A 26597-nucleotide genomic window follows, 5' to 3' on the forward strand; every position below is an offset into this window, starting at 1 on the left:
AGCCATTTAAAGGCCAAATTATAGAGCTGTCTATTTTTATATTTTACCTTTTACTGCCATACCAGTGGTGATGCTTAAGTGGTATAAATTAAAAACGGTAAATGAAAAACAAAAACATTAATATATGAAGGCTTTACTGAAAAGCCACTGGTTGAAATCCCAAAAGTACATCAATTTGCTTCCCTCTTGAAGTCTGAGAAAATTGCCTTAATGAGCATAATAGGCCCAATGCATGGGCTTATTTTTCATTATTTATTTTTATTTTATTTTCTTAGTGATACTTTTTACGAAACATTTTCATGTCCTAAAAGTAAAGCTCCGTATTCATTCATGCTGAATGTGAATGGAGAATTTGAGGATTACAAAATGAGGTAATGGGATTATCTGTTTTCCTTCGCCTTTCCAGATCCTTCTTTACATCGGCATATTTTTGCTCATGCCAATGTCACTATGGAAAGGAGTGGAAAGTAACTGGAGTAGATGTGGGACATTAGTACATCTGTCATCTTCTTACCATCTTTGTTGCCACTTCCCTGGCCAGGTCAAAGTCATCTTTACTTGTCCTACCACAATAATCCTTTTCACTGGTTTCTTTGCTTCCTCTCTTATTTCATCTACAACACATTCTCTACACAGCTGAGAGTAGTCTTTTAAAAAATATAAGCCAGATTATACTACTTCCCTTCTAAGTCTTCGCCTGACACTCTGAGTAAAATCCAATTCCTTATCGCTTCTCCACTCTCTGCGTCTACCATCTTCCTGCTCAATCACCTTTAGAATTAAGCTTCATGTTAACAAGGACTTTTTCTGTATCTCAAGCATCTAAAGCACAGCTGGTACAAAGGGAAGAAAGAGACATAAAGTAAGCAAATAAATAGATAAGAACGTTTCATCGAGTGATCATTCCTTTTAATAAAGTAAAACAAGGGGATGTAATACAAAGTGACTGGATTTTGTGGGAGGAGACAGATTTGCACTGAACTCCTGAATTATAGAAAAGAAAGGTGCTCTAAGATTCAGAGGCAGGGCATTTGGAGCAAAGAAAGAGCGAATGTCAATGCTCTAAGGGAGATCTTAGTGCAATCCAGAAACAGAAAGAAACTAAGTGTAGTTTGAGCACAGTGATTGAGCAGGAAAATGGTAGAAGCAGAGAGTGGAGAAGTGATAAGGAATTGGATTTTACTCACAGTGTCAGGGGAAGGCTTTGAAGGGGAGTAATATAATCTGGCTTATATTTTTTCAAAAGACTACTCTCTGCTGTGTGAACACACACATGCATAGGGAACTAATAAGCCAACGTCACGGCACACGAAACAGACAGATGTTCCTCTGACTAGTGCAAAATTCCTACTTAATAGCAACACTTTCCTTTCAGTCAAATTAATAAATGTTTAATATATTTCCACATAAAAGACGGCAATTTTTAAATTTAAATCCCTGACTTTAAAATACGTGGCAGACTGCACATGAAGCAATGGACAAATGGGAAAAATTGGACCTCCAGGGGCTTGAGTTTAAACCCTGGCCGGGCCACTAACTACACGGTCCTTGACAAGTAACTCAATCTTTGTGTCTTTTATTTTCTTCATCAGAAAAATGGAGACAATATGTCTTTCTTGAAGAGTTATAGCAGGTATTTACTGTATGGCTATAAAATACCTGACACATAGTAGGCACTCATTATAAGTTACTTAATAAAAGTATGAATTAGTCTTTGGAGTGTTACCCCAAGCTTATCAATTACTCAACTAATGTTAGTGGTTCATGTAATTATATATACATACATATTTGTAAAGTAACAGTGATGTGTCTTTACCAGTGTTTCTGTAATTACTCAGTTTGAAAGCAACATACCTAAAAGTAATGCTCTACTTGAAGCACTTTCTCATCTATTCCTTATCATTCCCAGTAAGCTCAGGGAGTAGTATGCAACTATTGCATTTTTCTCCTGCTTGGCCTTGTCCCAGACATACAAAAATTATAAACTTTGTCAAAAGAAAAGCTCCCTCAGCATTATCAATAAATACTGTGTGCTAGAAATGTCAGTAATAATACTTTTTAATTCTCAGATATTTAGAGCTAAAAACTACTTAGAAAAAGTTAGAAAAATATCTCTGAATTCAGAAAAAAATAAGTCTTTGTTGAACCAAATACATCATTAAATACAACGGAGTCCCTTTCATAAATTCATTCAGCCAATGATTTGGAGTTCAAAGTATGCATCATAAATTGTGAATTCCTTTGATTTTTTTTTTTAAGATTTTTTATTTATTTGAGAGAGAGAGAGAGAGAGAGGGACAGCATGAGCAGGGGGAGGGGCACAGGGAGAGGGATAAGCAGACTCCGTGCTGAGCGGGGAGTCCAACCCGGGCTCCATGCCAGGACCCCAAGATCAATGAGCTGAGTTTAAGTCAGATGCTTAACCCACTGAGCCACCCAGGCACCCCTCCTTTGATTTTTAGTATCTTTTTTGTTATTTATTTAGAGTGTGCGCGTGCATGAGTGGGGGTTGGGGGAGGAGCAGAGGGAGAGGGAGAGAATCTAAAACAGACACCAACCTTAGCACGGACCCTATGCGGGGCTGGGTCCCACAACCCTGAGATCATAACCTGACCTGAGGTGAAATAGGTTGGATGCTTAACTGACTGAGCCACCTGGGCTCCCCTGATTTTTAATATTTTTGTTTAAGAAAAATGTTTCATGGTCAGGTGTTCTTGAAAAACACTGTTTAAACAAAGTGTAACATGCTTCTTACTGGAAGATTTTTCAGTCTTTCGCATGTGACTAAGGTAAGCAATGGCTTCAGTTTTAGCAGAACTGAGGAGTTTGTTGAATTTTCTGTGCTAAAACTGGAAAAGTCTTGGGCAAACGGAAACAAGTTGGTTATCCTACATGTCACTCTTCAATAGGGGTGAAAATATACTACATTTCCCAATCTCACTTACCTGGATACCCTCTGGTATAATAGCATCCTGAAGCATTCAAGTTCCACAGAACACATTTTCAAAAGTGCCAGGAGAGGGGAAGGTTGTCAGTTCTCCTACTCGGCAGTATTAAACATTGATTTCAATCTTTGTCTTGTCTGGAAAGAATGAAACCAATTTTTTCCTAATGAAATATGTTCTGGCAGCATTAAATGCTGTTTTAGAGGGTGGGGAAAATGTGTGTGTGTTAGAGTTAAGAAGAAAACCTACAGCTGGGACACATTTTTCTTGGTTTTCTTACAAAAATGTGTTAGGGGTGTTAGGGGTATAAAAACAATTGAGAGGGGAGGTGCATTAAATGAGTAAATATTATATGGACTAATAATGGAAAGAAATGTTAAGAGTTGGAACATACAAAAAACAGTAACAGTCTACCCAAGCCCAAAACTACTGAAAATTCCACCTGCATTGTTTCTTGCTTGGACACTAAAACTCTATTTCTACAAAATATTAAACATCACTGCTTTCTCCTTTCTTCTTCTGACGTTTTGCATTGAAACATCCTTTTCTCTCTCATCAGATTGCTCTCCTATCTTGTTTCTCCAAACTCTCCTTTTTATCTCCCGCAAATACCTTCTTTTATATCTGAGCACAGCATTACCACATTGCTCCAATTTCATTTATGGGGGGAAATAGATGGGATAGAAAAGGATGGGGTGAGAGCTGTGACTCAGAGTTGGTAAAAGAAATAGAATCACTCTCTCCTCATTTCTTAAGGAATGATATCTCTTCTGGCATTTCCAGTGCCTTATCTAAGTAAGTTGAGGGGCATACTTAGCAGTTATTGGGAAGGAGGAAGGTGGACTCCGTATTCACATATGCATCAATTAATTGCAATTGTAGGAGTTGATATCATTGCCCTGTCATTCATTTATCCATCCATTATTTTGTCTGATATTTATTAAGCACCTACTACATGCCAAGCACAGTTCTATGAAATTGTGCTGGCTGCATCTTTACTTTATACTCAAAAATCATTGCTCTAGAATCCCCATGACATCACATGCAGGCTCCATCTTCCTCTTCCCTAGATTGTTGCATATTTCTTAACAGCTGAAGTTCACAGAGTTCTGCTTCCTTATTTCATTAGATCAAGAAAACTTCTCGGTGGAAGGAACTAATATCCAGCGTTTTATTTTGCAAGTAATATTCTTTGATGCTAAAGTACATTTTATGTGGGGTAATCATTGTAATTCCTTGAAAACTCAGAAAAGACAGGCTTTTTTCACTGGTTCAATGTCAAATAAATGAAGGCATCAAATGGATTTCCAATTGATTCTATTCTCTGGCCAAAGTCATTTGGTATTTTAATAATTAATCTGGATGTGAAATAAAGTATTCACATAAGGTAAAATTACCTCAATTATCTACAAACTAACTAACTAGAATCTTAAAATAACCTCAGTTTTTTTTTGTCTGCACACTACTTTTAGGAGAATGAAGTAAATCACAAGGGAACAAGCTGATATACTAGTATCAGATCATGCTTTTCAAAAATAAAGAAAATGCAAATGAAAAAACCTTTCAGATTAAGCTTGCAGCCTATTTTTGCTAGACTCCTCTTTGATTATCTTGATTTTCTTTGGGTCTTGGATATATAAGAGGGTGTTTATTTTTGAAGCTGGTTTAGGTTTGTAAATATCATCTTGCATATTCTTGGTGGGATGGGTTATGCTCTAATTTTTTATGTTGCTTTTCAGTCCTCTTTCATGAAATTAAAATAATTCTACAGTTTTTTAGTACACAAAGTCCTACAAATTCAACTTTTATTTCAGATTTCAGATAATTTAATCTGTAGCTTGTAAATGTGAATGGAGACATTTTGAAATTCAAGCACAGTTTTTTGCTGTTAGTGTCAGAGCCTTATTTCAGCTGAACAAATATTTAATGAGATCCTATTAAGCACCAGGTCTTTTGGTCTGTGTATAGGGGTATTAATAACAATTATCTCCAGGCAAATACACAAACAGATTATTTCAATGAACCAGGCTGATGATACAAAGTAGAATTGAGGAGAGGTATTTATACCAATGAGGGGAGAGAAGGAAATCTTCCTGTAGAATATGATCCCTGATTTAGTCTTGGAAGATGAATAATATTTAAGCAAAATCATGGGAAGAGTTTCAGGAAGAAGGAAGAGCATTGGCAAAGCAAAGAGGCATGAAATCAACTGCATTGTATCCCCATGAACTACGGTCAATGAAAAGGTATGCTGGAGTGTCGAGTCTGAGGTGAAGAAGACTAATGATGAGGATGGAGAGGCAGGTACTGGAGTAATTCTGGAGGTCTTTGTTTCTCCTACTGGAAGACTGACTTTAATCTTAAGGATGATGGACAGCCATTGTTGGGGTGTAAGCAGGACAATGATATGTTCAGGTAAGTGTTTTATATAAATCATTCTGACTCTGTGAGTAAGAAAAATTTTAGGATGACAAGACAAAGCAGGGAGACCTGTTAGGAGGCTTTTTTTCAACATTATAGACGAGGGATGACTAGGGACTGAAATAGGGGATTGGTGGATGGTCTAGAGATACAGATTTGGGAACTATCCACAATGGAAAATCCACAGTGTGTGCTGATTTATAGGATAAGATTGGCTTTATAACTCTGCCACATCCTATTTCAAAGCACAGCTTGGCATACGGGAGCTCTCTCTTAGTGAAAGACCAAGGGAGTTTCCTGCATCGATGTCTGAACATTGGACACTATGGACCTCAAAAGCAGTGAGAGTGTGAGCTTCCAGAGAATAACCATTTCATATCATCCCACCATTTAAGAAGCAGTATAATAACTCTACTACGAATTCCCTTCTTTTTCTAAACTGCCAGCTGTGTTTCTCTTTAATTATATTTTAAAATAACACCTACTTTCAAAGACAACCATATTCAAGCTGCTATTATGGTTGTCTTTTGAGTAACTGAATAAAGTCTTCAACATTGTACACTCTCCAACCCTTAAAGTCTCAAAAAGCATCATGAAGCTGGAAGGGTTGAGGAAAGATAATGCTCTCTAGCTCAACATGTCTTTTCACAAGTTTCCAACCAATACCCTTTAAATCAATGCATCAGAAATTCTACTTGCCAAAGGCCATGTTTTTCCGTTAGTGCTACGGTCTCTGGAGAGGACTGTCAGTGTAGCTGGAATGACTCTTGTCCTAATTTAGTGCTTACAAGATCATGAGAAATTTCTCAATTTTGCCAGGAACAAATATGTATAGAGCACATCAATTTTACATAGAAGCCATCATAAAGATGGGTTTCCTTTTTAACTGATTTCATAATAATGATCTTTCTGTTTGTGGCCTTTACCAAAAAAAAAAAGAAAAAGTAATAACAAAACAGTCACTTATTCAGGCAAACTATGGGATTAAGGTATGAGAAAAGCATCTGGAAAATGAGAAAATGGGGGAAGAGATTAAGGTTATAAGAAATATTTAATTAGGAATGGATTCAGTTTAAATGATCCATCTGAAGAACAGGTTCTTGGAAGCATCAGACCTTATTTAAAATTCAGTTAGTTCTCTTTTTATTCTTCTCAAAGGAATCAGTAAGAATACAAAACTGTAAGATTTTTCAGAACGAGTTTACGAACTGACAGGTTCTGGAATAATTCTTTTGGTTTGACTCACTGAGCCAGGATGCTAACATTATTTAAACATTGTTTTCTATTTATTCCTGGATTTGTTTTTTTAATTCTAAAGCTATAACAACTATGTAATTTACCAGAGAAAATGAAATTGCTCTTTGTTAAGTACACATTGAAAATCATATGCTACAACATGTATTGTACATTTAGTACAGTAAAAAAAAAAGCTATATTTTCATATCCAAATTTGAAACCAATTCAGTGCAATTTGGCATGCACTGCAGCATACAGAGAAACTCCTATGTATTGGTAACAAGTAAAATTTTCTGCTTGCTTAAAAATATCAAAACAGAAGAAGGACATCTTAAATAAAACCCCAAATAAAAAGTACCTTAAGAGAAAAAAATGGATTAGACTATGGTAAAACCTAGAATATCTGTTCAATATAGGACCGCAGACAATGTCCCTCAGATGGGTAGCGGATTGATATATCTAAGATACACAAGCGATACTCTAGAGAATATAACACCAACTCCTGAAAATCAACAACCACCAGACAAAAGAAACTTTATCTCCTTACTTCAACACAGTGCATTCTCAACACAGATCTTGTGAAATCACCAGTCAGATCACAACATCCTCTTCTGCTCCGGACCCCCGATGGCTTCCAGTTCAGTCACAGGAAGAGCCAAGGCCTGCATGAAGGTATACGGGGTCACCCCCACCTCTCTTTCTCATCTCCAAACACCATCTCCTTCACTTAGTCCAGCTACCATCCTCGGATCCCCCAGGTATGCTTTCGCATTTGCAGTTATCCTGGAATGCCCTCTCTTTGCTTATCTGCAAGGTTTGCTCCTTCATTTCCTCCTTATCTTTGTCCAAGCCTTCCTGATCATCCCAAACTAATTAATGGCCTCCCCCCACTCCCCTCCACACACGACCTTTCCTTATCCCACTTTTTTCTTCCCACAGAGAAGTCATTACCATATGACGATCTATATTTTCCCTTGCTTATTTGTTAACTGTTTGGGTCTCTTCACAAGAAATAAGCTCTACAAAATCAGAAATGTTGTCTGTTTTTTTTCCTTGTTTTAAATTTACAAGGATTATAAAGGATGCCTTGCTGCAATGTTCACATTTTCCCCTTCTCAGCTACTAGGAGTATTGTATACAGGCAGTTCATAGCTGAATCTCTCCCTAGGTCTAGTGTGCAGTTAAAGAGAGCCACCTGGCCCAAGGTAGCACTCCCTTTCTGGGGTTGCCCACATCAGTGGTGATCAATGGTGGATGTGAAGGCCAGCCCCACTGTTCTGATTCAGCACGACTAAAAGGGGCCCTCCCATCTTGAGAGCTCCATTCCAGCCCTGCCATGGCTTTTCTTTTTAACTGCACCAGTTCAGCTTCTCCTTCTGCTCAGTCTTAGTTTCCACCTTCCACAGACACTTATTGTGAGACTACTGCTCAGTATACTTCGAATGCACAAATTTCAACCTTAAGGTCTACTTCCTGGGAATCCCCGACAGGATCACAGATGAAGGAAACAAAAACAGAGAATCTAAGTAAACCGCCCATGGTCACTTTGCTAGTAAGTGGTGGAGCCAGGATCAAACCTACAGACTCTAGCTACAGAGCTTGTGTTTTTAATCATTTCTTCCTGCTGCTACACACATAACCATACTTCCCCCTCCCACCACCAATAATTTAAAATATACTGAATTCCTTGGAGTGAATACTTAGGAATGGGATTAGGGATGGAGGATGAAGGGAAAAATTAACAGAAGAGAATAAATGGCAATCATTATGTGCCATGGACTGAGGAGTATGATTAACTTAGGTAATAGACAACAACAAAAACCCATAGTGGTTTGAGTACTGTGTTGAATAGACCAGATGATTTCAGTGGGAAATGAGAGTGGTAAGGGGGCAAGGCGATGGGATAATGAAATCTCATATGATTGTTGATAGGATTTATGATTTATATAAACCACAGAATATGGGGGCTGGTGTAGTTGCGGCAAACAGCTACTGCAAGAGGTAGGGCAACCTTGTGCCCTATCATTTCCTCCATTCTTGGAGTTCAGGGACTGATTTAGTTATCATATTCACTGTTGTTGGGTTTGCAGGTAAGCTGTTCATCCTTCATTGTCATCATTCACACATCCAAAGGCTATTGTTGTGGATAAATAAATTAATGCCACGATAGTGCTTTTTATAAACCATAGAGTGTTTTACAAATAGTTAAAAATGTGTATAGACATCCTTACAGATTTATCTAATCATGCTCTGACATCAAGTGGAACTCTAATAAAATCTTTCCACCTACATTATATATATATATATATAATAATTATGTATATTATACTATTATATTATCCTATTGGGGGAAAAGTTATTTTTTATTTTTAAGATGGTAGTCATGTGTGAAAACAAAGTATAGCCAAGTGGAAACAAAGGTTCCTTTCTCCTCCCTTTTCTCACTGTTTCCCCATTCTGTTTGCTTTTTGTATTCTTTTCAATTTCATTATCCATTACATGTTCCTCATTCATTCTACCTCTATTTCATTACTCCACTGCAATATTGCTTTTCTTTGAGGTAAAGAGAAAGTAAAATGGATTGCAACCCAGGAAAAGGGGAGATAAAATTTCAGTTGCAGTTCTGATGGCTATATGCCCATCTCCAGGCAAAAGAGCAGCTCTCAGGTATAGGAGAGCAAAAGCAAGGATAGTTTCCACTTTCTCCCCATGTGTATTGCCCTGGAAGAATCTCAGACTTTGCATACATGGTAGGATTTCTTTATCGAATCAGTACTTCAGCTGAAGCTGTTTACAAATGATGCCTGTCAGACTTTGGCTGTCATGGAGAAAATGCATGGTGAGGCATATTGTGCTCACTAGAACTTGACCCCATGACAGTAAGGTAGAGAAGGTACAAATCGAGGTTAGGAAAGGGAATGTGTACAGCAACATGGAAGAGAAGAATTACTGAGCCTTATATAAGAATATTTTATGGAATGAATATTCAGTTTCTTGTTATTTACAGTATATTTAACATTTTATTTCTGCAGGGGATTATTTTTCTTTTGATAATTAGAATCATAATTTTTCCCATTGTGGGCTGAGAAGAGAATTTACATGTAATCTCCTTGAGAGTAAAACACTGTGTCATATTCATTGTTACAGCTGTACAAACCTTGCCACAATACCTAGATTATATTATGTTTGTTCAATTCAACCGAATTCCTGAATATCATCAAATTTAGATTAGAAACATAAGGATTTTTAAAAAATAATTTTCAAGTTCTCAAACTTCTTACAATACTGTTTGCCAGTTTTTAGCAAGCCCCACAATCAGAAATAGTAGCTTAGGGTCTAAAATTTGTTGCAATGTGAACATCTCTTGCTCTACCCAAAATGTATATAAAGTAAATGTCTTAATTATGGACATCTGAGTAATATCATATACAGTTAATTTGCACAGGGCAATTTTGCATTAAATAAAAATATATCATAAATGGTTTCACACAGTGAAGTTATCACAATTACCTGGATATTAAAAATCAGCCTTTATAATAATAATGGATGTAAAACTGATTTGTTACTATACATATCTGACAATCATCTATTAAATAATTCTTTTAAAACTATATAATTATATAAATTCTATAATAAGACCCAGGGCTTCCTTTAACCTCATGAAATGAAAATATACCCATGATATCTATGCTGTATACCTTAGAGACATTTCATTTCTATAGACATTATCATACAACTGCCCATAAGACGTTATTAAAATTTAATTGTGGATTTTCCCAGACCCATAGCAGGATAATACATTTGTAAATATTTTAATAGTTAAAATATAGTTTTCACTTTACTGGACTAATTTTTTGTTTTTAGGAATCTATCAAAAATCTAATCAATCCAGAAATATTTTTAAAAGAGAAAATGGAAAATATTCATAGCTTTGTCTTCCTAATATGACTAAAAGACTGAAAGAAAAGCAGGGGTTAAAAATTATCCTTTAACCACCCACACACCCCTGGATTTTGAGAAGGGGTTTCTTTAATACTTTTTTCTTACTGCAGTATTTGTTGCTTAAGGAAGTCTGTGGGTGGATAAGATGTTATTATCCCTCCTACACACACCTGTTTTCTTATTTACAACATTAAATCTCCATTTATATAAGTCCTTGAAACACCAACCCTTTTCTTTCAACTACGTTCTGAAATTCTTCGGAATTGGGTCCACACATTACCACACATTACCTTCCTATAGGACACATTCATAGTAAATTGCAGGTTATCCTGATTTTTTTCAAGGGTGAGTCTATCCAAAAAGGGTGTCTGAAGTGGATGCCTTTCCAACTTTTTTCTGAAAACAGAATTCCAACTTCTTGTCAGAAAACAGCAAGTCTTATGCTCAAAACTAATAATACAAAACTATTCTTTGTATTAATGTGTTTCCTTAAATACTAAGAAGATACAGTCATTAACATAGGAAAAGCCAACCTTTAAGATTTGTATGCAGTATTTCTTATTACACTACAGATTACCTTTGTAAGTGAACGCACATTTGTAGTTCATGCTGGAAACATAATAAACATGTTTTACCTAAATATAGTTAGCTCCTTGAGTTGTTTCATCTGAATAAATACATCGATAATTAAAAATTTTTTAAACTCCCTATAAAATACATATAATGTTATGAAACCTTTATATCCCTTTCTAATTGTAGTAAAAATGTTCCCTCAAATATAGTAAATGACAGATATGCCCTTGTGCAAATGGGTTAAACTTAAATTATTTTAAAGTGATCAGGTCTCATCTTCATTGCTAATATAAAATTTATTCATTTAAAAAATACAAGACGATTTTTAAAAAGCAAAAAATTTATGTATTTTAAAGTGATTTTGGATTTGGAGATTTAATGATATCATTTATAATAGCCACACATACAATGTGTTTTGCAAATAGATTTTTTAACTTCACTATTCAGATCAATTCTTTCCAGATGAGAATTATATTAACTTTTGTTAAAAGAAATTAGAAAAATAATCATTAACCACCCAAAGTGCTTACAAAGATGCCTCAATTATTAACTAAATACACATTACTGAGAATATATCCTACAGAGGCCAGTTAGAACAATCACTACCTAGGATTGATGCATTAACCAAACAATCACAGGTAATTTAATCCCTTTGGTTAATTCAAAGGAAACTATTTCTGGCTCTTCTGATACCTTGATAATAGGAACTGTCGGAATACAGAGGCAAGTCCATCTTCTATATAGCAGAGGTAGTGAGTCAAATATATTTTATGAACAATGCAATGGATATGTGAATTGGAATTCTGCAGGTTACTCTAAACTAGGTTTTTAGGTTATAGTTATTCAGCTTTTTTGGCACCTTGTAATAGAGTAAAAAAATTAAAGAAAATTAAAATCATTACTATTTCAGAGCAAAGGAAGACAAAGACTAGAAAAAGAGTAATTTAGTTAAAAAAAAACTTGTTTGGTCTCTAATTTAAAAAAATAGTTTATGCAGTAGGAGTAAATACTCATTATCACAACTTCCAGAACAACAACTATTTAAAAAGAGTACAACTCAGAATTAAATAGGTTATATGGTCTTTTCTTTTTCTAAAGCAATTATCTTTAAGAAGTTGCTTTGTTTTTTTCCCCTCGAAGTTACTATAAAGTACCTATAATTGAAAGGAAGAGTAAAAAGCAAACAGGAGAAGAAAATAAGAAAAGGAAAGTGGTTTCCAACTTAAGTACAAAGTTCAAGTTATAAACATCATATCCTTGACATCAAAATTATTTCCTAAAAAATTACCTTATTTAGATCACTGGATAACATAATGAACCCCAAATTTCAATATGGAATGCAACAAGGAAGAGTGAAATTGATTTCATTTTCACTTGCATGAGCTAATTACAATGAACGAAAGCTGGACACCAGTGTCTGAGACATAAACTATGTCTTCTTAAAAAATCAATTAAAATGAAGAAATGATATGTGATATGATAAGGGACTCAAATAGAAAAAGCATATCATGACATTTTAATAGAAAGCGCAATGACGATTTTCTGTGTTCTGTGGTCTAGCTTGTTTTGTTTTTGAAGATGCTAAAAAATTAACAAGACTTGTTGCATGAAAAGTGGCACAGTTGAAACTCAACACAGGATCTGCAAGATCAGGTAATCTATATATAAAGACTAAATGTATCTGGGAAATAAACAGGATTTTGCATAGGAACAACTCCCTTCCAAAAGCAACACTATTAAAATTGATTAATTCCTTAATATTCCAATGGTGAAATATCTACTTAAGCAACTATCTTTTTCCTTTCTTTTTCTCTTTAAGATTTAATTTGTTCTTTTAAGCTCTTCTTTTCAAACAGCTGGAGAAGCTTTCTTAGGAATACTATATTAATCAGCCAGAGGGGTTGGCAGGAAAACAATTTCTTAGAAGAAGTGAAAGACTATCCTAACATCAAATGACTGTCCAATGTCATGTAACACTGAAATAAATTTTATGCTCTCAATGTACTAAATCTTGACTCCTTCAGTTTTAGTCTTTATGGGAGAAAATTGTGCTCCAATATTTTGCTGTAATTGTGTTCTCTACGTATATTAAGCACCTTGATAAGTCTTTGAAATATTGCCCAAACTAGATAAGGTGTGATAAGTCAGATCTTTCCTGAACCCAAAATCTTTTATTTATCTTTTATCAAATTCTGTATTTAAAAACTAAAATTTACTTTGAATCATACATTTGATCAGTTTATACAACTTAAGCAAGGCCTTAAGAATGTATGTTTTTGTTCATTCTCTTTTTATTTTTCTTGTTGAAATTTTATAGAATTTTTTTTCTTGCTGTGTATAGGGGTAGAATTTTGTTGGGATTTCATTTGAAAAAGCATTTTAAGAAATTTACAATGAAGATTCAATTCATAAATAAAGTCTTATTTGGCAGGCAGTACATCGGATAAAATTTTAAAAGTTTCTCCCTCTCTTTTATCTTACATACTTCCTTAAACACATAATTTAATAATGAAAACATGTCTTACTTAGCAAAAATTAATTTAACCAAAGAAGTAAAGATACTATATTATTTTCATTGGCTTAAATTCTGTTTATCATTTTTACTTGCTTTTATGAAAAGAAAGTTTTCAGTTTCAAATTATTGATTTGGTAATTAAGACCTGCTCACATGGTAGTTATGTGTGTGTTAATATCAATACCTGGCAATATCAATATTACATATTTTAAAATCTCATTATTTAAGTGATTTCTTCATGAATTCTTTCTGCCCTGCCAAATGATCTTGGAAGCTTCTGTTAGGAAGTTTTGACATGCAAATCTATCTCAAAGGTAAGTTGGGCACAAACAAATAAAGGAACAAGAAAGATTAGATGAGGTAAAGTTCTTAAGTAAGAGTCATAAATATATTAAATAATTTGCATGGTATATACATTTGCTTCGTAAGTAGTAGTATACATTTGCCTCTTTCCTAAAATGCAAAATGTGAATTTGTCTCAGATACCTGTAATGGTAAATACATAAGCAAATATCCATAAATGATATCCACACGTAAGTCTTCAAATATATAAAAAGACAAATCTTACCTCCATCTCCAGATCCTGATCCTGCATCTGCGGGGGGAAGAGAAATAATTTGGTTTTGTTTGAAAAACATATTCAAAAACTATTTATGACTTTATTTAGTTCATGCTTACTTCCTTTATTAAGACAGTAATATAATGGAGAAAATTACTAATATTTAATCTGAAAGTGTATATTCACATCAGTTTAATTTAATTTGTGTAATATAACTTATCAAATAAATTTTCTATTATTTTCATTCTTAAACTTGGTAAAAAATTATTATCTAGCTTTGATATTATAGCTTATTTTAATTATTACATTCTAAAATTGACTATGTAAAATCTGTCATATTTTTATTTTAACCAGGATGAATTTGGTGCCATTAACAAAAAAAAAAAAAAAGAAAATGAAATGCTTATAACAGTGAGATTCAGAAATTAAATAGGCTAAGACATGTGGCAAATAAACTCATAATTAAAGCTTATATTATTGTAAATCACATATACACAAAAAGAAAAACAGTTTATAGATAATTATCTTTTATATAATTGCTAATATGTTTTCCAAATACCACAGTTGTGGATGAGTTTATCTGCCACCAACATCCTTTGTTTTTTTTAAATTAATTAACTTATTTTTTTACTATGTTAATCACCATACATCATTAGTTTTTGATGTAGTGTTCCATGATTCATTGTTTGCATATAACACCCAGTGCTCCATGCAGTACGTGCCCTCTTTAATACCCATCACCAGGCTAACCCATCCCCCCACCCCCCACCCCTCTAGAACCCTCAGTTTGTTTCTCAGAGTCCATAGTTTCTCATGGTTCGTCTCCTCCACCGATTTCCCCCCCTTAATTTCTCCCTTCCTACTATCTTCTTTTTTTTTTTTTTTAACATATAATGTATTATTTGTTTCAGAGGTACAGGTCTGTGATTCAACAGTCTTACACAATTCACAGTGCTCACCATAGCACATACCCTCCCCAATGTCTATCACCCAGCCACCCCATCCCTCCCACACCCCACCCTCCAGCAGCCCTCAGTTTAAGAATTCCTCACATCAGTGAGGTCCTATGATACACGTCTTTCTCTGATTGACTTATTTCGCTCAGCATAATACCCTCCAGTTCTTTGTTTTTGAAATCAATAGAAGAGAGAGATTAACTTTTGTCTTTGTGTTTAAAATTGGATACACCCTAAATGATGCTGGCAGAGAAAAAGGATACCCTCCTTCTGCATTTCTCTTTATTTCTTCTCTCCCCTCCTTCCTACAGAATTGCAGTTGGTCAAAGTTGTCTATTTCTGACAACTGAGTTCCCAGAGACACCCAGTTTTCTCACTGGGAGTCAAGACCATTGAGTTTCCATCTGGTTCTACCTGTTAAGTGTAAACATCATCTGCCTTCTGCCTCCCTACTTCTTTTCATTCTAAATACATTTGGTTATGTATTTTTAATGTTAATACTGGGGAATAAGACTAATATTGGTATTTTCTGTCTGAAATGTTTCATCTCACACTGAAATCTCAACCAGGATTCAAGAACTATACTGAATGCCACTTCTATGAATTTGTGTTTGATGCTTTAGTACAATTTAAGAAATAAAACAAAGCAAAAACCCAAGCCTCCATTATTTCTACTTATTTGGCTCCATGACAGTTTATGAGAGGCATGGTGTAAAAAATGATATGGTATATGAAAATCCACAGAAGGCTGACATATGGAAGAATAGATGCCTCCTTCAACAGCTATGCTTGTCATCATGTTAGGCATTAGCAGTGTCATGAAGGAGCAGTAGTTTAAATAATGAGCCTTGGTGGAGACTCCTATTAACTAAATTCACAGGGTCTAACACTGTATTAAATCAGAAAGCCAAGTTATTTATTAACTGCTAATGTGACTAAAACATATGTCTTTAGGCCAACAGATTTTTTCTTTAAAGCAAGCTAATTGGTAAAACAATTTATAATAAAAACCCTTCTTAGTAAATATATAATCAAATAAGGATTTTAAGCATACGCCTTGACTATTTAATGATAACAGATCAAGAAAGGCTGAAGCATTTGTCACCGTAATAGAATCGTCTTGTCAACTGAACTGCTAATCATAACTCATGGCACCGTCACTTTTGGATGGGACAATGCTTGAATGGTCAATGTTTGTACACTTCCACAGTAAAATTTTAACTAAATTTCTTTCAACTAATTTGAAAGTTTAATTCAGTATTACTTATAATTATCAGAGGCTAACAGGTTGTACTATTATAGCACTAATATATTTTACGTGTTTTGGTTGAATGTGTAGAGTTTCTCTTTTCTTCCTCATTACAACTGTAAATTTCTTTAAATCAAGAACCATGTCTTGTTCAGCTTTATATACTTATATGCACATAAGAGGAAATACCTAAAAGTTATAGATTCAAACCTTCAAACATTACTCATTTGATAACATAAGGAATGTTATCTAATCTTCCTAAGCTTATTTGTCCTCTATTCAATGAGTATAATAATGTCTATCTTATTGATAGATTTTGAGACTTACTGCACAATAGCAAATTGTAAATGATTATCACTGTGTCTGGAACATAAAAATTAAGATTTTGAATAAACATCTTGCCTATTCATCTACAGGTTTTCTAATAAATACATAGGGTTTGGAAAAAGCAAAAAAAAAAAATGGCAGTAGTATATTGGCTTGTATTTCTCATGTATCTTTCTAAAAAATCAAGGGGCATGGTTCTTAAGACAACTTTTGTTTGATTTGACCCAAATCAGGTAAGTAGGAAACAAAAAAGGAATAGGTGGAAAAAATAATCACAAGTCCACTGAATCATTATGAAATAGTGATGAGAAGCTTTAATGGTTTCTCTAGTATAAGATAAATAAATAGCTTACTGAGGTCTTACTGGTGAGACAGAAACACCTAAGAAGTCATGCTCTTGATCCTGAAAGTCTGAACTCCTAGTCAATGCATTTCTTATAACACAAAAAAGCAAAATTGACAGCAAGGCTATTGAGCAGACTGTCCAGTAAGAAACAATTTTTGGACCAAAAAAAAAAAAAAGATTTGTAAGTTCAATGAAGTATAATAAAGTTATATCTTCTACTGCCTTTTATTCCTAGAGATCACAATTTGCCATCTCTATTCAGTGTCAAATAGCATTAAAAAATAAATGGAAAATCTGCAAAGAAAAGAATGAGAATTTATTTTAGATCAAAAGTCAGAACTCTAATTTATTTACAGTCAGACCTGGTTAATCAAAATTACTTTGGTTCCTCCATCATTATTCAGATCAAAAATCTTTTAGATTTACAAGTCAATGGGAGACACATTCAGCAAGATTGGCTTACTAATTAAATCCTACAGAATTCTAAGTATGTGACTCAGCTAGGTATGGATTACTCAATTGTGATTAAATGTTCTACTTGGCTAAGTATTTATTTTCATAGTATAAACAACATGTTAGAGTCTAGCATGTAAAAACTTGAATGAATCAGGAGAATGTGATTGCCTAAGCCTATAAGAACTTGGAGGTTAGCAAGTAAGAAAGAGAGATTTTGGTACCAAATGTTGTTAGCCATACCATAACTTCCTGACTCTATTTTGACAACTGCCCACTGATTCTCATTTGGCTACTGTCAGAGACAGATTGGTATCCTATATGATCTAGAGTAGATAAACCCTTCCTCAGTACTCACTGGTGTTGCCTCTATCATTCTTGGTTTCTAAGAGTCAGAGTTTCCATATTATTTTTTCCTATGCAATTTGTCTTAAAATATCACTTTAAATTTTCTCCATAGATATGGCAGATTGATTTTTCATAATTAGTTTGCTCCTTGTTTTTCTTTCTGTTTCCCCCATCTTTACTATGAGAGTAGAACGCTGGTCCTCCTCCCTCCCTACTAGGGAAGCAAGTCCAATGACTCTCACCTGCTGCTGTCATTTTCATTCATTAATTCTCAGACAGATGGAGTGGCAATGATCTGTTTGCTTTAGCAAGTAAGAAGCAAGTGGGGCACCAGAAAGGACATTCACTTCATGAGGCAAAGAATCATATAAAAGAAAAGACTACTTAAAAACCAAAATCAGGGCGCCTGGGTGGCTCAGTTGGTTAAGCGACTGCCTTCGGCTCAGGTCATGATCCTGGAGTCCCGGGATCGAGTCCCACATCGGGCTCCCTGCTCAGCAGGGAGTCTGCTTCTCCCTCTGACCCTCCTCCCTCTCATGTTCTCTGTCTCTCATTCTCTCTCTCGCAAATAAATAAAATCTTAAAAAAAAAAAAAACCAAAATCAACACAAAAAAGCCTACATCATCATCTGTGAGTAATAATATCATTCTCTTCTAATTCTTAGGAACTTTAGTAGTCAATGATATAATTTGGAACACTATCAATTACTAACAATCAATAGACTTAAGATAATCTTTTAAAGAATACAAGCCTTTCTTCTTGGTCATTTACCATCCTGCCCCAACCTACATACGACTTTTAACATAGTTCCCCAGAATACTTTATCAAAGAAATACTTGTTACCTTTCCAATAAAATAGATTTTTCCTGGCACTCTTCTATATTCTCACTTTTGAAGAAAGTTCATACTTTGTGTCATTATTATTTTTCCCTGATATGCTTATGCCATCCAATTCCTCAGAAATTATGACTTTCTAGAAAGATACTTATGTGTCATTCAAGACAACTATCATGGATACTAAAGTTTCTTTAATATATGTGATACTAATATGTCAAGCCTAACCTGTAAACTCAGCTTTATTTTAAGGCATTGCTCTATCAAGTTGGGCTTTGTTCCCTTTGTTTATTTTTCTTCCTGTAATGCTGTTCAGCTCTAACAGTCACTGTACACGAAAGGAAAACCTGAAAAACTGAAGAGCATATGAGGTCACTCTTCCTCCTCACTTCCTTCAGAGCATTCTTGGTAAAGACAACTAAAAAGCTTTGTGGAATCCCAGGCTGACTGTGTTAAAAAGGATAGATGTCCTTCACAAATACATTCTTCAATATAATCAGCTAAATGATAAGAACATTTTATAGCACTGCTGAGGTTACCCACATTTTCACTTTCAAACCCAGATCTGCAAACTACCCTCCAGCAGACGATGCTATTGTTCGAAACAAACAAACCAACTTTACGTGTGCGTGGATAGGTTTCTCTATATTTGACACCTAGGCAGGAAACCTAGATTTCTAATTATATTATTCAACTGTCTGCACTTCATTAAATAACATATGTATTAAAATCAACATCCTTATGGCAGATTTTCTCTTTCTTCCAGAAGTGATTTGAAATGTAAAAAAGACAAAATAAGAATAATGTATGCTTTGTACAAAAGAATGAGAGGCTTATCCAGCCAGTATATAGTCTGAATTATTTATTTGGCGATAACATAACAGAAAAAGCAAGACATGGTTTCCAAAGGTTTCAGGGAGTCTTTAGGATCACACACATACCTGTGGCACATGATCCTTCAGACACTACAAGTATCTCGCTCTGCTGTTTGCAGGCAGCCTGCCGCAGGTAGCACTCATTCTGGTAGCTCTCCCCATTGGAGCCACACACAGGCACGTAGTCACTGTTGCACTGGGGGGGGGGGGGGCGGGCACAGAGATAGAAGCTTATGGTTAGTACTGGAGCCTGCATACCTTTGACACCTCAAACAGAAATAATCATTTACAAAAGAAAGCGGTTGTTTTCATTTTCAGCAATCTCCATTGTATCCATGAAAGTCTTTGACCTTGCAAGAGCATCATTCAAAGATACACAAAAGTAATGTCAAGTCAGCTAATCAGTCATTTGATTCAGATGGGGTAAAAAGAAAAAGCTTCTAAATTGATCAGGGTAATTCCAACAAAGTGATCTGGGCAACAATACTGAAAAGATACAGCAACAAAATGTATCAACATTATTTAATACTGTTTTTCAGATATACACCCATCTGGCTTGGTGGAAAAAATCAAAACATGCTATAATATTCAAGTTATTAAAAATAGGTAATGCCTATCTGTGTTTAGAATAGAAGTATACAGTTGAAATGCCAATGAAATCAGTTACTCCTTAGTATGTTTTTTTTTGTTTACTTTTAATCTTTACAAATTTCTAAATATTTGGATAAGACATTTGGATTACTAATTAATTTGTCATATATCTTTAGATATTGGCAGATATAGTGCAAGAAAAAACAACAGAATATGGAATACAGGGGGAAAATCAACAACTATTGAACTATATGTAAACTTTATTGATTATTGGAAAGTATGACTATTAATATATATTTCATAAAGAGAAAAGTTCATTTTTAAAACAGCCTCATTACATAAAAGTACACATTTTACAATGGAAATTAGGCAACCTACAAGGTATACTCATCATAATATAATCACACTCTAAGGCATTAGAGATACTTGGCTGTGTCCTATACCTGCTAATTACACTAGAGATGTGATTATCTCATGATTACTACTACTGATGTGTTTCATTGTTTAATTGTAACAAATGTAATAACCAAGATGATTATTTAAAAATATCCACCTATGCCAGAAACTAAGTAAAGCAAGTCATACACATGCATGTGAAAACACTTTTCTGTTTTCCAGTTCTTATCAAAATATTTGGATTTTTGATGGCTGTAAATTTATAACACATACAAAATAAACGAACGATCTAGTGAGATGGCTAGGAAAGTTTTAATATATATGATAATAAACCTAAAACTCTATCGTAAGTTAAATTCAACTCAAAGATATATGCCAAAAAAGGAACAAATTTCCAATAAGGTTATAATCTTATAATAAAAACCTGAAATTTATTTTTTTTACTCTATTTCCTTAGAATATCTGTACTTCCTCCTTTTCCATCAACCATTTAACTCTTGATCTTTGCCTTAATGTAACAATGGCTTAATCATCCTAGTTATTTATACATGAAATGGGATAAGTCAATGTTCTCTGAAATGAAAGTCTCATTTTATGAGTCTTTGTATCTGTTATTGAAAAAATGAAATATAGCTTAGTAACAGTGATATACTTTTCTTGCAATACTCATATTATGATCTCTATAATTGCTAAGACAATGATTTAGATGTTAAATCATATCTATTTAGAAATTACTTACATGTGATTAAAATGATTTAAATATTTTAAATATGACATATTTTAGAAATCTTCTTTATTTCTACAATTTCTAATCTAGTTATTCTGGAAGCCCTCTATGCAGTATTTCGTTTTCACAGTTACACAACTGGCTCCCAGACTCAGTCTATCTATGTGACTATATTTTAAAACTGTTTGGATTAGAACCTTTTACTAATGAGGATCTTTAACTCAACAGGCATTCATTTCTGATCAGGTGATACCTGTATAAAGGCTGCCTTCCACAAGATTTCTGAAGAGATATGTATTTTTTAACTTACATCTGAGAATTGACCTACCATAGGACCCCAAATCATTATCACTACTGAAGAAAAAAGGCAATGGCAGAATGTCAGTGAGGAGTCGAATTCTCCAGTGAACAGCACAGAGGTAACACCAACTAAATGGGGCTGGTGCTTATGTCAGAACCATAGCCTGAGAGGCAGGTGGATGGACATGTGCTTGATAAATGTGCTGTGTTCTGGACCAGGGAGGATTTATGAGGACCCACTAACACGAAAATGGTATCTGAGCTAATGGAGGAGAGATCAGAAAGAAATGAACAACTGGTAACATATAATAGTCATATTCAGTAGACTTGCTGACACTTTTAGTAGGCAGAAGAGAGTCAAAATCAGTGTGATGGCTGGACTAGTTAGCTTCTCATGTTTGGGTCCTAGGATTGTTGTCTTTGGCTACCTTTTAATCTCCATCTTCAAACCTGCCTATAATAGTTTGTAGATTATTTGGGTCCACATTTTCTTCTCTCCAATCCCTGGAACCTCTCTATTTATCTTTCTTATCTACTTCTGCAGAATACTCAGATGTAGTCAGTGGACGGGGGTGAAGGGTGGGAAGTATTTATTATCTCTGTCAAGTGCTAGTACACAATGCTGATATGCATCTTAAAATATGGAATAAACTGATAAAGCACTCATATGCCACTTCTGAGGGATGCAGTAAGCCAAATGTGAACAGTGCGAAAAACAGAGCTGCCAAGTTCCATGCACAAGCCAAAAGGGAGATTTGTATGGAGCTGAAAAGAGCTTAACTGTAGATTATCAGCACGATGTTTTTGGCCTTTAGTACCATGACTTGCACTCATTAGTATGAATAATACGAGGAGGAAGCATACTTTAAATCATTATGGCTCAGGAACAGGAGTCTGGTCCTAGTTTCACCGATTTCTCTCATTGCTCTTGTGTACATCACTCAACTACTAAATATTTAACAAGTTTATAGCTCAATTTCCCCAACTGAAATGGTTAACAAGGGTATTTGGGAGGATTAACAGAGTCATGTTTTTAAAATACTTTGGAATATTCATCTATAAAAAGAAATGTAAATTATTTGTCTCATGATAAGCATTTTTAAATATAGTTGATGCACCGTCTAACACTGACACCAAATGCACATATTTAAATTAGAGAAATAAAGGAAAACAGAATAACCCTGCTCATAAAAATAAGCTAAGTACTATGTTAAAATACGCCAAATTATTGGAAATAGTTTTTAGTGGTAATCATGATACTGCTCAGTTTCAGACGAAGGGACAGATTCAGATGTTAAGTGACTTGCTAAAGGCCACCTAGTTGGCTGGTAAGAGAAAAAACAAGACTCAGGCCCAGATGGTTAGACCCATAAATGTATGTGTTGTACAAACTTCCTCTCAGGGGAAAAGTGATTATATTTTCTTAAGATGTTATAAAAATCCGAAGTTTATTTTCCAAATATGTGTTTTTCAGTGGAATGATTTTGCTCCAGTGTCCACATTGCTTAAGAAAGTAGCTACATATCACACTCATGGATTCAATGACTTGACACTCTAGAATATATGGAATTCATTTTACTACAAATGAACAAAAAATGTATGTGAGAAGTTTTTCCATATGATTTATTGCTTGTTTGGTTAATAAAGATTTCTTTCAGCTGAGATTTCAGCATCTAGAAGCCATGTATAACTTCTTTTTTATAGATTGTCAGCACCTTCCATACAGTCTGGCATGTAGAAGGTACTCCACAGATGTTAAGTGAATTCTTGTTATATTCCCAGTTGTCAAAGGCTTAAGAATAATGGCTTAGGATATGGTATGTTTCTCTTCCAAAAAAGAAAAAGATAAAAAACCTGCACGTGTCCCAATCCTTTGATCATTCCATAAGTAACTTTTTCTTCTCTGTAACCACATTTCTTTAAATGAAAGAAAATATGACTTTAAGAGTAGGCAAGCCTGCGGCTATGGTGAAAGTGACTCTGTGTGACTTCTCAGGCTAGGTCATTAAAGGATACAGCTTCTATCTGGCTCTTTCTCTCTTTCTGGATGCTTGCCCTTGACACCCAGCCATTGTGGTATGAGGAAGCTCAAAGTAGCACATATGGAGAGATCCACATTAAGGACCAAGGTGTGCAGCTGACATATGAGTGGGAGCCCTGAGAAGAGTACAGGACCAAGCCTTTGAGTTATCTCCCTCCCTCAGTTAATGTCAAGGGAAGGAGAGATGAGATGTTTCCATTAAGCCCTGTCCAATTGTAGATTCATTAGCAAAGGAAATGTTCATTATTTTTGAGCCACTAAGTTCTGGGCAATTTATTATGCAGTCCTAGTAAGTGGAACAATTGTACATCTAAAGCATGCTTATTAAATGCAAATATTGAGTATTTGAAATAAATAATATCTAAAAAACAGAAGGCTTCATCATATTTTTAAATTACAAACTGATATTTGGTCATTGTATGACCAATGCTATCTATCAATAACTACATATGCACACTCCTTCCTTCCTTCCTTCCTTCCTTCCTTCCTTCCTTCTTTCTTTCATTCATCCATCCATCCATCCACCCATCCATCTAATTGTCTCTAAATTTTTCTCTCCACAACTGATTTATCGGATTGACCAGAATGCCATCTGATAGATAGGAACCAGGTTCTGCCATTTCTGGAACTCACATCATCACCCAAAAATCAGTTGTACTACCTTTGATATTGAATTGTCTACAATAACTTGGTATTGTTGTTGCTGTTACTGATATTTTCATTTGCATGTATAATGTTTTGGGAGAAAATTAGACTTGGTTTCAAAGGACCTAGGTTCTTACTTTAAGATCACCACTTAATGATTGTTATTTATATTTCTGGGCCTTAATTTCCTCATCTGTAAAAGGAGGAGAAAATAATTACCTCACTTGGCTGTAATTAATAAAGAGGAGAATATGTTTATTTTCAATCATCTAAGAGAAGTGAAGGCAAATATATGTTTATTTTAGTGCTCCAAGTTGGAAAACTATAGATCACATACACACACTTCTCTTTGAAATTTATCTCTCAGCTAGAATGACCATAGTTTGCATCCTAATTTGAATGAAAGAATTTGTGATTGTATCTGTAAAAACAGGAGAAACAGAGAGTAGACGACCTCAGCTAGTTTAGAATAGTATGTAGGAAAATAGATTATCAGGACATCTCCCTTTTCATCAGAAACTGAGGGGGGGGGGGAAACCCTCAAATTCATTGTAATGTATTGGAAAGGACTGAATCAAGATAGTTTTAGCCTAAAATATCCTATTATTCTTTGCACAACTTGCACATTTTCTTTGATCTTCAACTTAATCCAGCCACTCTATATTCTTGCTATGTGTAGAGTTTAAATTTTCCATGAAGGAAATGTTTATTTTCTCTTGACAGACGTCTGACAACTATCACAAAGCACAAGCTAATGGCAGTAGTAACCTCGCAGCAAATTTAAATGCTACAGGTATTAGGAAAAAAAAAAAATACATTTTAGTTCCTTATTCAAACTTGCATTCATTGCCCACTCCCTGACCTACTCCACTCAAAAAGTATTTAAATTAGTGACAAATGTAACTGGCTGGCCAAAGCACGAAAAACACAAATATTTTTGTTGATAAAAGTTTTACCAAAATCCTTTGTGGAACCTGAAAACTGAACACAATTTCTTAAATAAGAAAACCATACATCCCTTTTAGTAGCATGCATCGATTTAGATTTTGTGAACTCCATTATTTTTCTCTTGTTGAAATCTTGTTAGAATTATGGCTTTCCATTTGAGGAACATTCTTTTTGGTTCATTTTGTACTGTTTATGAATTCACTTCTTATGTCTACCCTTGGTTATGAAAGCAAGACAAATTTATGGGAATCACAAACTGAAAGGGGGGAAAATCCACAAGATCCTTTGGGCCTTTAATTAATGATTTATCCCCCTGTATTTTCTCTTTAGTTAACATTTGGGGAAAGTATGAATTGGAGAGTTTTCATGCTCCATCTCTCCCATGTAGTTCATTGAAAGAACATAATTACATTGTTCAGCATGGCTGGAGACCTTAGAGGTTGGTGTCACATGCATATTAAGTAGGCACAAATATGTTTTTTAACACTATAGTATGGTCTGAAGGAGTGTAGCATGGTCACACCAATACTCACCCACCAGCAGGTGGTGCACTTTGCAGTCGTTTTATTGCTTTTCTTAGAAAGAATAATGTCCAAGCAACTTTGAGCTTATCTACAAACAATTCAAACTATATTTAAATATGAATTCCCTTATCTCTCTCACTGGGAGGTTGAATTCAATTTAAAATATTCAGTTTCATCAACAATTCTAAATACTACATACTATAACAGTTGTTTAGACCTGAATTTGAGTTTATGTTTTCATTTGTTCTGTACCTTTTTTCTTTTTCTTTCTTTCTTTTTTCTTTTTTTAGTTTTGCTTACAATCTTAGAAAAGTTTTCCTTGATCCCACTAATATAGTTGTTTATGAACATATTTCCTGGTTGAACCCTGTGTTAGATTTCATGTGTATTTGAAAAATCCAACAACACTTAAAGGTGAATATAAGACATTAGTACAACACCTATGATAGTTGAAGGTATGTATGCTTGTATAAACATTTTGAGAGGAAAGAAGGTTTATAATTTACACGGTATAAAGCATTTGTTAGATGATGACTATAATAATGACATGAAGAGTTCTATCTTCGAGAAATACTCATAACCTAGTTTTGATGATGTCCCTTTCTTTTAAAAAAAATTAATTTTTATTTATTTTTCAAACATGTGGTAAAGTACATTTTTCCAACGTTTATGAAATAACTTGCAGCTATTTGCGCTCTCTTGGATTCCTGGGAGATTCAGCTGTAATTGAATGTGGTACCCATGAAAAGTTGATATATATATTAATAAGTTCCATGATTTCAAAAACTAGCACAGTAGTTTTGAAGTCCCGTTAATAAGGAGTTTATTTAAATACATAACCATTT

At 34.5% G+C, this 26597-nt stretch overlaps 1 protein-coding gene across 1 annotated transcript in view; it reads right to left on the bottom strand.

Annotated features, from left to right (window-relative positions):
• The window catches only part of TMEFF2 (transmembrane protein with EGF like and two follistatin like domains 2), a 223298-nt gene that overhangs the window by 193643 nt on the left and 3058 nt on the right, over positions 1 to 26597 (bottom strand). The window contains exons 3-4 of the mRNA XM_021703066.1: positions 19647 to 19776; positions 14201 to 14227 (exon numbers count right to left, since the gene is read on the bottom strand). Of these exons, the coding sequence (XP_021558741.1) occupies positions 14201 to 14227; positions 19647 to 19776 (157 nt within the window). The remainder of the gene's footprint in view (positions 1 to 14200; positions 14228 to 19646; positions 19777 to 26597) is intronic.

This window comes from Neomonachus schauinslandi, chromosome 3 (assembly GCF_002201575.2).
Source record: "Neomonachus schauinslandi chromosome 3, ASM220157v2, whole genome shotgun sequence".
Taxonomy (NCBI): Eukaryota; Metazoa; Chordata; class Mammalia; order Carnivora; family Phocidae; genus Neomonachus; species Neomonachus schauinslandi.